Source organism: Rhododendron vialii, chromosome 6a (genome assembly GCF_030253575.1).
Source record: "Rhododendron vialii isolate Sample 1 chromosome 6a, ASM3025357v1".
In the NCBI taxonomy this organism is placed as follows: Eukaryota; Viridiplantae; Streptophyta; class Magnoliopsida; order Ericales; family Ericaceae; genus Rhododendron; species Rhododendron vialii.
Genome location: NC_080562.1, coordinates 310,001 through 324,783, shown reverse-complemented (window position 1 = coordinate 324,783; position 14,783 = coordinate 310,001). Strand labels below are relative to the sequence as shown.

The 14,783-nt window shown below is 38.4% G+C and overlaps 1 protein-coding gene and 1 long non-coding RNA gene across 2 annotated transcripts; both read right to left on the bottom strand.

Moving 5' to 3' along the window:
* Positions 1-616: 616 nt before the first annotated feature.
* Positions 617-3,828, bottom strand: LOC131330778 (uncharacterized). The gene is made up of 2 exons (XR_009201194.1): positions 2,102-3,828; positions 617-1,125 (listed from the first exon to the last, which is right to left on the bottom strand). It is a non-coding gene; the product is annotated as an uncharacterized LOC131330778 (long non-coding RNA).
* Positions 3,829-4,265: 437 nt separating this feature from the next.
* On the bottom strand, positions 4,266-4,835 carry LOC131330148 (UDP-glucosyltransferase 74AE2-like). Its single transcript, XM_058363641.1, has 2 exons — positions 4,625-4,835; positions 4,266-4,546 (listed from the first exon to the last, which is right to left on the bottom strand). Exons 1-2 carry the CDS (start codon positions 4,833-4,835, stop codon positions 4,266-4,268), a joined length of 492 nt encoding a protein of 163 aa, XP_058219624.1.
* Between the last annotated feature and the right edge of the window lie 9,948 nt (positions 4,836-14,783).

The window sequence follows — 14,783 nt, the reverse complement described above, 5'->3', positions numbered from 1 at the left end:
CGGCTGACTATATGCTAATTGTAATAGTAAAGTTGTTTTCATTAAATGGTATTTTAGTTGATGTAAGTGAGGAGAATAATTTGCCCTAAAATTTGTGAAAAGGTGTGTTTTTAGTCTATTTCGTTTAAAAGCACATAGGTGAGGCCATGAGGTATATTCTCTTTTTTCCACTCTCAATCGCTCTTTCTTCTCACCTCGAGTCTTCTACAACAATTTCTCTCGTCTTTTTTCTCTATTTCTCACTCCTCTCTTTGGTGAGTTAAAGTACTATCACAGTTAACCGCCTAGTTGATGGTCATTTTAAAATCGACATGGCAATTTGCCCCGCCCCACCCCTGAACGGGGTTGGTTTTTATCAAATTTTTGGGTGCCAGGGCGGGTTTGGAGTGAAATTAGAAAAACTCGGCTGGTGTCGGGTTGATATTACCCGCCCCAAAATATATTTATATTTAAAATTATACTTTTATCCTAATCTAATTATCATTATACTTGAAGATGTTGCTACATCTTGTAAATATAGCAATCTGATGGAATTACTTCGTTGCATGGTAAAACTTGTTCTCCAAAGATGTACGGAAGAGGCCTTTTCAATCCATCCTGAAAGGTGCCAACGGTATGCAACCAAAGGTAACTCTATTAACTCACAGAAAAAACTAACATCACCGAAGAACATCTTCACACTAAAATCAGGGAAAATTTTGCAACATGGCACCTCTTGCATCAACTAATCTACAGTTACATGTTTACATCTACTATAACACTAAAGTGAATAAAGCTCCAGCACTTCACTGTCCTCCATCAGAAGCTAAGCAAACATAAGTAGCAGCCGATGTATGTAACGAGAGATTAAAACTGCGAAGCCAATGTGAGTTCAACCCTGCCAATACAAATCATGGGTCTTCCCCTTCTACAATGGGTATTGTCCACAATGGATTGGAATGGTTGTTATCTCTTCAAACTCTAACTTTTTAAAGTAAGCCTCACATTCTGTACTTTCACAGATATCTTCAACTTCTGTTCCTCCATAATGTTCAACACAGCCAATAGCTTTGCTCGATATGCTTCACATCTCTGACTTGTGTTTTCCAACTCAACAGTTAATTCCTGAATTTTCTGGTCCTGATTCTACGAGCAGGAAAACAAAAGCAACATGTCAGAGTGCCAAATTACCCGATCACAAGAAGTATAGGTAAAACAAGCAACATGCAGAAAAGAAGCGTTGTGATTCTTGTACACCCTTACTACCTAAAACCATAAGATTTTGCAAGATAGTTCAAATCTATACAACCTTCCAGTTACTTTTGATCAGTTCTGAGCTTGACAAGAAAACAGCTGAAAACTAAGTGGATACTTGAAATTCAATTTTGTAATTACCATCTCCAAGTCGCTATAAAAAGTTTCTTGTGTTCAATGTTTTCTACACATGAAGGCTAGGTGGCAGCATCATTATGCCTAAGGTAACTGGCACGTCTCTTTCGTCAGTGATGACCACAGACAATTCTTACCCCTTAACTAAGAGACAACTCTAGGAGAGTACATTCAACGTAGTAATCCTTATATGACCTGCCTTAGAATCCATAATATGCTGCTGCAATCCCAATTTAGCTTTAATCCTTGGATGACGTTAAACAACAGAATGACTGAAACAAAAATACCACAAGGATGAAAAATACCAACTCAACCAACAAATTGGCATTATCTCGATTAACTGCGAAAGGTGAATGTCAAGAATCCATACAAAATGAAGAGTAAGAATCATTGAAGACCTAATCAATTATTAATCAACCTTAGTCCAAAATTACGAAAGTAGGCAAATAACGACAAACATCCTCAACAGAATAGGACAGTTAGAAATTACAATGTGAAGAAAACGTGATGTCAGATGTCAGAAACCTTCCAAAAAAAAAAAAAGATATCCAGGAAAACATGAAAGATTTTCCAAGCCATGGTGAGTAATCTAATGTTTCTGAATTAATAGCATGTCATCAAAAAATGATGAAGAATGGCAGGAATTCTGAAATGAAATTTATGAAAAGACCAATATAATGTTACTTGGTAGAGGTCATTCCAAATGAAAGTCCTTTATGAGAAAAGAACTGACCACTGAACAAGACCGAAGCTGGCCCATTTCATTTTCACTTATCCTCACTTCCTGGTCACTCCTTTTGGCTAGAATGCTTTGCTGACTTCCTGATCACTTCTGTTGGCTAGATTGCTCTGTATCACACTTGGACCATTCTGTTTTGCAGCAGCAACCTTCTTTGTGGCCTCACGTAGAGCTTCCATTGCCACATTATACAAACATACTGACTTTGCCCCTTCTTCTACATATTTGATAGCTTCACGGCACAAAATGTCACGACGAGCAGTAGATGATTCTTGATAATCATAAGGTAATCCAAGAGTGTGGTTATGCAATACCACCCCACTTTTGGCAGTTCTTGTCCATCGTTTCAAGAGATAATGTGATGGGAGTGTAAGAACATTTGTAACTCTGAAAACTGCTAGTATGTGCCTGCAAAGAATACCTGAAAACTCAAACATTTGGCAGCTACATCTAGCTTTCTTTTCAAAAATGTTGAACCTAATAAAGTGTCCCTTGTGGTCTTCCCCAAATTTTGCCACCCAATACATAATTTCAGATCCTGTATCATCAATTAAAGTTGCAGGACTAGCCAGAGTCTCAACTAATTCTTCTTGAAATTTCACGAATATCTTTCTCGTATAAAAATCAGATGCTTATTTTTCCATTGGAGAAGGCGTTTTCAGGATTGGTGCAGTATTTATTGTGTCATAATCTGCTTTCACTTCCTTCTCATACTGGCTGGCAATGGCTTTCTCATACTGCTTAATTAGCACGTGAACATTCGTTGATGCGTTTATATATCCATCAAAGAATGAGTTTATATATCCATCAATGGATACAATACGATGGATTTTACTCGAAAACAAGATTTCGTGTGCATTGCGTAAAACTTCATCTTTAAACCGTAAAAATGTATCACATTTTATTATTACTAAAACTAAGGACTGCCAGCTTTTAAATCTGCAATGCTTAACAGGCAATTACAACCGCCACGTAGAAAACATCTAAGCGTAGTGAAGAAAACATTGAAACTTCCAACTTGGAATTCACAATCATTAACAAGTAGCTGCAAGACGAGCAATAATTTCATCAACGTATTGATCTGAACTTCCATTTTGATCCACTGCCTCCTTAGCCAACTACTTCCACTGATTAGCATTTTTCTTAATCTGTTTTCCCCTTTCTCCACCCTTAACTTCTCCGATGCATCTTTCGATTTCTTCCTTAACAGAAACACCTTACTCATCCACCTTGGTCACAACTCCCACTCCCCAAACATGCCCCACAAAATGTGCATTTGTAGTCTGGTCACAAAACTGCAGCATTCCCACCACTGGCGTACCAAATCTTATTGCCTCCATCGTCGAGTTCCATCCGCAATACGTTATGAACCATCCAACTGCACGATGGGCTAAAACCTCCAACTGTGGGCACCATGTCACCACCAATCCCTTTTCTGACGTATCCTTCACAAAATCACTTGGAAGCTTGTCCTCTTCACTTGACCTCACCACCCATAAGTAGTAGTTGTTGTTTTTCCTTAGGGCCTCCACCATTTTTGCCATCTGCTGCACATTTAAAACTGCAGCACTTCTAAATGAGACATACACCACAGAGTCGGTATCCTTGTTGCCCACTTCAGACAGCTTTCGTTTTGTGGTTTATAGAAATGGAAGCCATAATCGTGGTCATTTTCCACTCGCTTGTCAAGGTAGATAGACGGCACAGTAGGTCCAATTGTTCGAACAGGCCAGAGGTTTGACATTTGACTACCTACAATTTGTCATATCAACTGATTAACATTCTTTCTAAGAACAATATTTGTGTCTCACTTGGGATAATGAATTCATATACACATGTGACGTATTCAAGCAAAATTTTCATATTAGAAAAGGATCATACATATCGATTACCCAAGTCATCTTAATCTGACAAGATAGATGCTAATATGGAATGACACAACTACACACACTCACGGAGATGGAGACACCGAACAATTGATTCAGCTCAACTACAATTTTTCTCATGGGATGACAGGTTTTTTTTTATCAACAAATGGAAATTTTCATACAAAAGTTTCAGTAAGGGATTAGTATTTCAATGTGGCTTGATCTATTGGCAGAAACGGCCATACTCTTGGAAGACTGGGACTAAAGAGTAAAGAAAAAACTTCGAGATGCTAAATCTCTAGTTGCTTTGAAAAGGAATTAAGCATCCAACTCTCCTCTTCTTCCAACTTATCGAAGGAGTAAAAGAGAACCCAATCTGCTTTGTCAATACTGCTGAACTGGTCCAACATTTGCGTGATTATAGGAGGATAACAATCTGTGTGAGGACCGATTGACTGCAACTTTGGAATCTTGATCTCCGGCAATCCAAGCATGGAGAAAACAGTCACTGAAGGTGGCTCTTCTAACAAATCAAGATACATGGTGTATATCCCACAATGGCAGCACATGACTGAGTAAAAAATGCTACCACAGCAATGCCAAACTGCTTGGCTATGTTGAGGGCCCATAGTATACTAGCATCATACACCAGACACTTTAACAGGGTATTCCGAGTTTTCTAAGTTCCTTATGAGTTCAGTTAAGCAACTTTGTCCACTTGCTTCAAGCCTCTCTATGAAGCCCTTATATCCTCCTGGTCCTCGAAACCCACCTTCAGTGTAGTCATCATATATTGACTCAGAGGTAATCGACCCAGGTTCATCTGAGACGGTCTTGGTAACTGAAAGAATGGTGGTCATTGTGATTTTGAGTCCTTTTAAGGCCAAAACGCTTGGAAAATTGGAGCATTGGATTGAGATGGCCTTGTCCGTAAAACGGGAGTACCACTACGTGAGCTTTGTAAGCTCTCTCTTCCTCCATTTTTTCTGTAAAGCGCTCGTCTCACGATATTTCCCAAGCTCTTAGAAGGCTGGATTTATACCTCCGGGTGAACCAAACAAATCCATGGTTACATGTGAGAAAGAGGTAAGAGCTAATAACATCAGAAAGCAAATCAGAAGAAAGAAAGAAAATGGTCAATGAGGTGCCGACTGAGAATGTCCCTTCTGTTCAGTTGTATCTAACAGAGATCAAGTCATTCCACAACGCGCAGAAATTGTTACCAATACCACCAGAAAAGTAATTCTTTTTCGGTGGGAAAAGTACCCATCAATTTAAATCAACCAAGATAGATAAGCTAGTATGAAGTCATTATATGCAGGGGCAGACAAAAGGGTGAGTAGGGTGCCATGACACCTGCATAAGTCCAAATATTCTGTATACTAGTTTTTCAAGTTAGTTTGGAAAAGTTCCACGGAATTGGTCCCGTGAAGTCCTGATTTAAACCAAAAATCCAAAATTTAAAGCTATATATTTGTGGAAGCCCCCTATAGGCTCAACTCAAGTTATCAATGACTTCTTGGTCATGCCAACAGCATTAAACAACTTATGCACATATAATCTCGTCTCCCCTCAAATCTAGCAAGCAGCACCCTATGTAATTGTAGAAGGTTTATATTGTTTTCAATAAGATAATACATGTGGTTTAGACCTGCCAGTTGCTACTCCCGCGAATTACTAATCCTGCATTTGCCAGTGATTATATGTATTATGCATAGGAGTGGACGGTTTATTACTAAATGAAGAAAGATCAGCAGGGCCGGACACCCTGTATAATCCAGAAACTGAAAGACTACACTCAGTTGTTTAGCAATTGGCTGGGACGTTGGCTTGGGAGTGTTGGGATTTGTCCCACATTGGTTAATTATCTCCTCCAATACTAGTATATGAGCCTGGGCGACCTCTCCACTCTTTGCCAATTGGTTTGGAGTTGGATGCTTTAACATGGTATCAGAGCTAGAGTTTCGGAGGCTTTTTCCCCTTTGTCTGTGCCATAGTTGCACTTTCTTTCATTGTGATCCGTGTGTTCCGGATCCTTTGTTTACCTCTCCACGTGCGAGTCAGGGGTTGCACGTGCGGGGGAGTGTTGGGATTTGTCCCACATTGGTTAATTATCTCCTCCAATACTAGTATATGTGTAACGCCCCGAAAATTCGGAGACATTAAAAATAATAATGAAAAGATTATTTCCACAAAAGAAATTCATAGATTTACTGCGTCACCATTTCAAAAGCAAATATCATTATTTTACAACCGTTTCGAATAAATCAAAATATTACAATATCCAAATACACTTAGAAGCTTCCAAAATAAAGTAGACTTAAATTAATCAGAGCGACTATGCGCACGGAAACCAAGGTTTTCAGCTTCTTCCTCAGTAGAATTTAACTCGATCGAATCGTACGACACTTCTGTCCCATCTTCAGTACCTGGCATTTGAGTTACCAGGGCAACATAGTACCGTGAGCGATGACGCTCAGTAGCCAAAACCCACCCGAACCCATAACTTACAAGCAGCAAGAAAATATAATTGAAGTGCATTGACATAACATAAAGAGAGAACAATTAATCATTTTATTACTATTCTTCAACCTACGTGAAATCTCGGATCTTATCCACAGGTCCGTTCCTACCCATAACCTCTGGCACAAACACTGGTGTGGTCCGACTCCCCTTTTCCAGATCCGGATGAAAGATACCTAAGTTATATACCCGGGTATCCCATCCGCAACCATAAGTTCGAATAAAACTTCACCGGCAACGCTCAAGCGCTGTCTAGCCCGGGTTGAACTTCACCGGCAACGCTCAAGCGCCGTCTAGCCCGGGTTGTGACGCAAGCACAATGCCACCCTTATGTCCCGTCCCAACATCCGAGAGCCGACCACCACCATGCCGTACCTAGGGTTCGTAAATCCATACTTTCAACAGATCACCACCAATCAACCTTCAACAATTCAAATCCTCGGATTCCTTGTCCGGAATCCCAATCACAGTCTCTCACTTTATTCAATTTTTCCTTTAACCATATTTCAACGTCTAAGATGATAAATCCGCACATCGCAACCATCCCAGGATCCTATTTGTCCAATCTATCAATATAACAGCATTTCACACAGTTCAACATTTTTCGAAACATGCTCATGGTCTATAACAACAATTAAATTCGCAATAAAAACAAATCATGCGATGAGGCTAAACACGCAAATAATTTATCATACGTTAAATCTAATCATGCGATTCAATAATCCAGCTAAACATACCAACATGCTAAAACTATTTAATCGTGCGACAACACTAATTATGCAATTAAAACAAATTAAGTTATTCCTTGTATTTTCTCTTTTACTTTTTTGAAACTAAAGTCTACGATTTACTCTTAATCATCTCGGGACTTATAATCTTAGCCTTTAATACTCAAGGGTTAGATTTATGAGCTAATCTATTTGAGGGACTAAACAGCAAATATTCTAAGAAATTTTCAAATCCAGTGGCTACCATTTCTTGGAAAAACAGTGGGTTTCGGCCGGTTCGACCGGCGGCATCGGAATGAAAACTAATTAACTTCGGGGCTTAATATTAACTTTTACCATTTAAGAGTTAGATTTATAAGCTCTTAAATCACGAGGAGTTAAACTGTAATTATTCTATTTTCCATTTCAAATTCCAGTACTGTTTTCAACGGAAATCAGTGGGCTTCCGCCGAACTTCGACCGGCAACGTCGGATTCGATTAATATCATACTGTAACGCTAAAAATCATAATAGAAACACAATATATACTTAGGGAGATGAGTTCCGAACTACCTCTCGTTCGGTGATACGATTTTCGGAGGGATTTCGGCGGCGGCGGAACTCGGCTGTTTTTGTGGCTGTTTTCCGGACTGTTTTGCAGCTAGTACCGGGGCCGGAACGAGCATACTTTTCGGGCCCATTCGGAGAGAAAACGAAGCTGTGTTTCGGAGCCAGAATGGGGCTGATTCAGAGCTCGAAAGGATTTGATTAAAAGGTGGGTTTCGTGACTGGGATGGGCTGGTGGCGCCGGAGGTGGTGGAAGGAGAAGGTGTCGGGCGGTGAGGATGGGAGGCCGAGAGGGTGGTGGAGGAGATAAGGTTGTAAATAAGGTGATGTATTCTCTCTCTCTCTCTTGTTCTCTGCCAAAAATAAATGGGAAAGGAAATGGGGTTTACTTTTGTAGGGAAAAAGAGTATGCAGTGTAGGGAAAACAAATGGGCTGCTGCAAATGGCAGAGGAGAGGGTGGAGGTTCGGCTGATTTTGGGGAAAAAGGAGATGTGAGGTGATGGTGAGGGTGAGGGTGGAGTATGGGTTTAGCAATAGTTTGGTTAGGATTCTAGTTTAGGATTTAGTTGGGTTAAGGTTTGGGTAAAATGATCCAGTGTACACACACGCATACAATAAAGAATTAATTCATCGGGCACTTGCGCGCACAATCGATTATGAAATAAAATTTTGGTGTGACGGCATAAATAATTTTTCGCATTAAATAAATTAACAAAAATAGTATTTTTGTTTTGATAATAATAATAATTATTTATAAAAAAATACCGGGTCTTTACAATATGAGCCTGGGTGGCCTCTCCATTCTTTGCTGATTGGTTTGGAGTTGGATGCTTTAACAGCAAGCATTTCTAACTCCCAACAAAATAAAATAAAAAACTTTGATCAATAGCAGCCAATTAAATGACATGAGGAGAGGACATGCCGACATGGTAAGGGTAATCTAGTAGCTAATACAACAAGGTAGAGATAGTAACAGACTACAGACATAGTGAGAGAGAAGAAAGACTCTCTTCCAATATGCAATCAGCAACATGTTTCATAACTATAGATAACGAAAAATCAGTGTATGCGAACAATTGGTGGTGGGACAGCAAGATATAAAACACTTTCTTTAAAATAGAGAGAGAGAAAGAGAAGCCTGGTTTCACCGGCCTTCCAGCTTCCAGTCAGAAAGTTGGCTGCGGGGCGCTTTGTATCTGATAAGTGCCGCAATATTGATATTTTGGCCCTCTAAATTACACTTGTTAGCTATTTATATATGTTGCTTAATATTAATTTGGCTTTTATTTTGTTTATAGGTTGATCGAGCTCATTGTCCAAGATTTTGGATAAAAACAAGAATTTAATGATGTTCGGGGTCAAAGTGCAGAGTTACTCAAAGTTCAATTGCCAATTAATAATTACATAAAGTCCCATGGACCTCTTATGTAGTTAATGCTTTAAACCCTACCTAAGGAGTATATAGCTGTGACTTCGGCAAAGAGGATCTCTCGGCCGGGAAAATCAGTTCTTGAATGAGCACGACGACGCACGACATCACGGAAAAGAATCCGGCTCCGATGGCCGGCTAATTCCATTCTCTAGGGGGCAGATGAAACTTCGTATCAAGTAATTCTGTTTATGCGTAGGATTTTGGTTTATTATTCGGATCGATTGTATGACTAAGAACCCGTTTTGTTTTGATCAATAGAATGATTTTTAATGGTTTTAATCTATTGAGTATTTGTATGCGCGCTTTCAAATACGAGTTATACAATGGTTTTCATTGATTGTGATTAGAGTTCTGAGATAGATTATGCTCGTAAGACGGATCGTGCCATTAGGCGGCCTGACCGTGCTACTGAGACGGTCCGTGCTATGGGATAGTCTATGCCTTTTAACAACGCAATTATTTTCTTGACGATTATTTAAAGGGTATGCAAGTCCTAGCGATAATCTCTTCTGATTCGAATAATTAAACCGAGCCTATGTATATTGTTGTTACGTGGTCGGAGTGGATTCGAAACCCTAGATCTTTTTCCCATCAAATTTCCAACTCTTACTTTTATTGTTTTCTTTATTTAATTAGTTCTCAAAATCAAATCAATTCAACTTTTTCTGTCCGAATTAATCTAGAAGTTAATCGAATTTAGCTTAACTTAGCCATATTGTCCCTGAGGATCGACACTCGGTCTTAACCACTATTCTACGGAGTAGTAGTTAATTCTCAGTTTTTATAAATATATTTTTGACACGATACGACGCGGTCAAATTTTGGCGCCGTTGCCGGGGATAGTTTGCACGGTTACATTCTTTCGATTAGTTTTTATTTTAGTTCTTAGTTAGCATTTTTTTTTTATTATTGTTCTTTTTGCATTAGTTTTTCTAGTGCAGGATTATTGACTTTACGAGGAGAAAAAAAATGGAAGCTGGCAACTGCTTTGTGGTGGGGAAAATTCTTAACAAAGTGTTGTAAGTTTTTCTTTTACTTTGTATAAGTTGAGAAGCTTGCACTAGGTTTTTATTTATTTATTTGATTTTTTTTTGTCTCTTCTTTAAAAAAAGAAAAAATCAAAATCAAAATACCAAAAAAAAAAAAAGAGATGGCTTATTTTGCAAATTGCTATGGAGGGTATGAGAATCACTTTAATCGTTCAGTGTCCGCTTTACCCAATTATTGGCAACATGTGTTTGATGATTCTGTTCCTAAATTTTATGGTATCGATGGGGAAAATCTGTACTTACACTTAGACAAACTTGAGGAGATTTGTGGTGACGATGAAGTGGCTCTGTTTAGATTGTTTCCTTTGTCTCTAAGGGACGTTGCTAAGAATTGGTTTCATTCTTTAAGCCAAGACTTGAATCGTAGTTGGGGAGATATGTATACACAATTTACCAAAAAGTTTTCCCCTGGGTATGAGACTCATATGCTATTACGCGAAATCTTAGATTTTTATCAACTACAAGGTGAGTCTTTTTCTCGATGTTGGTGGCGGTTTAAATGTTCACTATTTGGTTGGCCACAACACACCTGTGATCTTGGGTGCATTCTTGATATTTTTTACAAAAGTTTAACTTTTGAGACACGTGAGATGATAAATATGAGGGGCGATTGTGAATTTTTGGATAAGGATGCAGAAGAGATTGATGCTTATTTTGATCGACTAGCTGATTCTCTTTCTTGCAATGAAGTTAAAATTTTTGAAGTGATCAATTCTTATGCATTGGAAGATGAAATAACAGAGCCACTTGTAACTTGCGAAATAGTTGATCCAAGCGATGAACTTAAAGTGCTACAATCTCCTCAAGAGCATTCTAGTACACTTGAGATGAATTTTCATGATACGACTCTTGAGAAATCAATGCCAATAATTGTGAAAAGTCCACTTGATCTTGATAATCTAATTACCCCGACCATAGATGATGTCCTTCCTCCTATTGAGCATCCACCATTACAAGAGATTATCACATTAGAACAAATTGACTTTCTTGGCGTTGATAATTTTAATATGGTTTACCACCCATTTTTTCTGAAACTCATCAACAACTTGAAAGTTAATTTTGTTTGGAATTCGCACTTGGTGGAATCTAAATTTCAAACGCGGCTAAAGCAACTGAGATACTCCAAGTATTTGAGTTTGTGGCATGGTCGCGTACAATTTTTAACGAAATGCTTGAAGTGGGGTGAGATGTTAATATTTGTTGCACTTCATAATGTGATTAATATTTGGGTTTTATGTGATGGGAGTGCGTGTCATAAACTTTTTGTATAGTTTTTGTTTTTATTTATTTTTTTTTTCCTCTCTTTCTTAAATTTTTTTTCAGCCTACCTTTCTAGCCTATTTTTCTTCCTTATTTATTTATTTAATTTTTTGCTTTGTCCATTCATTTCCTTCTTTATTTTAGTGTCTTGTTTTGTGGAGTCTAATGCTTTGCAGGTTCCATTGTTTAAGTTGGGGGGAGTTCTATTTTCTCCCACATCTTTTTAGTTTGCATGTCTCCGTGCCTGAGGTGATATTTTTCCTCTCTTTTCCGCTCTTGTCTTACCTTTTAGTGTGCTTGTTTTCAATGAGGACATTCAACGGTTTTAAGTTGGGGGGAGTGACTCTTTGGTGCTTGTTCATGTTTAGAATCTTTAAAATTTTGAAAATTTCAAAAATAGTGGGATCTTTCTTGCACGGAACTTGGAATTTGCGAGATACTTGTTGGTTGCTTGAGTTGAGACATGTTGTGCATTGGATTGGTATTCTACAAATTGCTAGTTCTTTATGCTATCTTGTTAATGCGCTTCTCAATGGCACTTGCATTTTGCATCTTTCTGCACTTCACGTCTATTTGGACTTAGTTTGCTTGTGGGTGTCGTTTGAACGTTCTCGATGGCTAGATTAGTGGAGACTTATGCCCTAGTGAGCTTTCGAGCCTTATCTTTTATTGGAGTGGTGTCACGTAACTTCTTAGTATGTCAACGAAAAGAATATACTTGTTGATGGTCTCATTATTCTTGATTACTGAGTGTTGGAACTTGAACACATAATACTATCTCTTGGTTTTGGTTTGCCACATGGGTGTTACACCCCTGGGAGAGGATTATAGTCATTTTCTTGATATTTGGGCCGATTCGTTCCTTTATTTTCACGTTTATCCCTTGCAAGCCACTTTGAGCCTTTTATACTTAGCCTTTTTTTGGTTAGCTCCACCTTCCATATTGTGTTTGGAGAAAGGCAAGAATGTAAAGGTAAATTTTTTGGGTAGATTGTGAATTTTTGTGTCTGAATTGGTGGTGTCCCTTAAAAAAAAAGAAATACAACAAAAGAAAAAAAAGAAGAAGAAGAAGCAGAAAGGGGCACCAATATATTTGAAAATGAGGAATCGTGCTTTAATGTTGAAAAATGTTGAAAGGTTAGAAGGAGAGATAAGGTGGAGTTGAAAAGAGAAAAAAAATGGGCGCACATTGTTAAATTAGCCTTGAGTTGTTTGCCTATTCTCGGACACTTGATATTTTACCCTAACCTTGAAATATTTTTCCTTACCCAACATTACTACCGAAATTAAAATCCTATTTGATCCTTGGGGTGATGGGAAGTGGATTGATGGATGTGAGAGTGAGTTCCAATGCTTGGTGTTTTGTCCATGAGACCGTGTGTCCACCATATTAAACGTTCTTTTCGTGTCATAGTGTGCGAAGTGTTTTACTTTCAATTACATAACTTTCAAACCGCACACTTGAGAGTTCATAATGCACCTTGTTTCGAGCGATTTTATTTGTGAGTGCATGACTCTGTGAGAATTGAAGTCGAAGCTCGGTCCAAAGAGAACTTTGAGTGGCATGTCATCGGTGACTAAGTCCAAGTGTTCACACACGCTAAATTAGGTGCCATAGTTTATATGCATGTCTTGATAGCATTTTGAATTGGTGTTGCCTAATATATTTGTGCAATGACTTTGTGCCTTGGCTTGAGAGACTGATGAGTTACTTGCTGGTTGTGGGTTCCGTGTAAGGGGATTCATGGTGTTTTATGAGTGATCACTGCAGAAAACCCTCACGAGACTTCACTCGTCCTACCGGGGCCGCCTGGGGGTTTAAAAGAACTATCAATTTTAATTTATTTTCATTAGTTGTTTGCTAGAGGCTAACAAAATGAAAGTTGGGGGGTGATAATGTGCGCCGATTTTCTTCTCTCTATTTTAATTTGTCTTTATTAGTTTTTATATTATTTTCTTTACTAGGGACTAGCAAAGTGTAAGTTGGGGGGTGTGATAAGTGCCGAAATATTGATATTTTGGCCCTCTAAACTACACTTGTTAGCCATTTATATATGTTGCTTGATATTAATTTGGCTTTTATTTGTTTATAGGTTGATCGAGCTCATTGTCCAAGATTTTGGATAAAAACAAGAATTTAATGATGTTCGGGGTCAAAGTGCAGAGTTACTCAAAGTTCAATTGCCAATTAATAATTACATAAAGTCCCATGGACCTCTTATGTAGTTAATGCTTTAAACCCTACCTAAGGAGTATATAGCTGTGACTTCGGCAAAGAGGATCTCTCAGCCGGGAAAATCAGTTCTTGGACGAGCACGACGACGCATGACATCACGGAAAAGAATCCGGCTCCGATGGCCGGCTAATTCCATTCTCTAGGGGGAAGATGAAACTTCGTATCAAGTAATTCTGTTTATGCGTAGGATTTTGGTTTATTATTCGGATCGATTGTATGACTAAGAACCCGTTTTGTTTTGATCAATAAAATGATTTTTAATGGTTTTAATCTATTGAGTATTTGTATGCGCGCTTTCAAATACGAGTTATACAATGGTTTTCATTGATTGTGATTGGAGTTCTGAGATAGATTATGCTCGTAAGATGGATCGTGCCGTTAGGCGGCCTGACCGTGCTACTGAGATGGTCCATGCTATGAGATAGTCTTATGCCTTTTAACAACGCAATTATTTTCTTGACGATTATTTAAAGGGTATGCAAGTCCTAGCGATAATCTCTTCTGATTCGAATAATTAAACCGAGCCTATGTATGTTGTTGTTACGTGGTCGGAGTGGATTCGAAACCCTAGATCTTTTTCCCATCAAATTTCCAACTCTTACTTTTATTGTTTTCTTTATTTAATTAGTTCTCAAAATCAAATCAATTCAACTTTTTCTGTCCGAATTAATCTAGAAGTTAATCGAATTTAGCGTAACTTAGCCATACTGTCCCTGAGGATCGACACTCGGTCTTAACCACTATTCTACGGAGTAGTAGTTAATTCTCAGTTTTTATAAATATATTTTTGACACGATACGACGCGGTCAGTATCACAGGTATGATACCTACTCTGAGGACTGAATCAATCAACAATGCCCTTCAATTCACTGACGAAAATTTAGCAGATACGTCTACTACTACCCTTTTAAAAAGCTTTTGATAATCACATTATTAATATCCGTGTTTTCAGTAAGGCGTGGGAGTGAAAGCTGAGATAGATGCATCTTAGCCCGTTTGGTTGTTGGGTCGCATTTATGGTGTGGTACTTAGA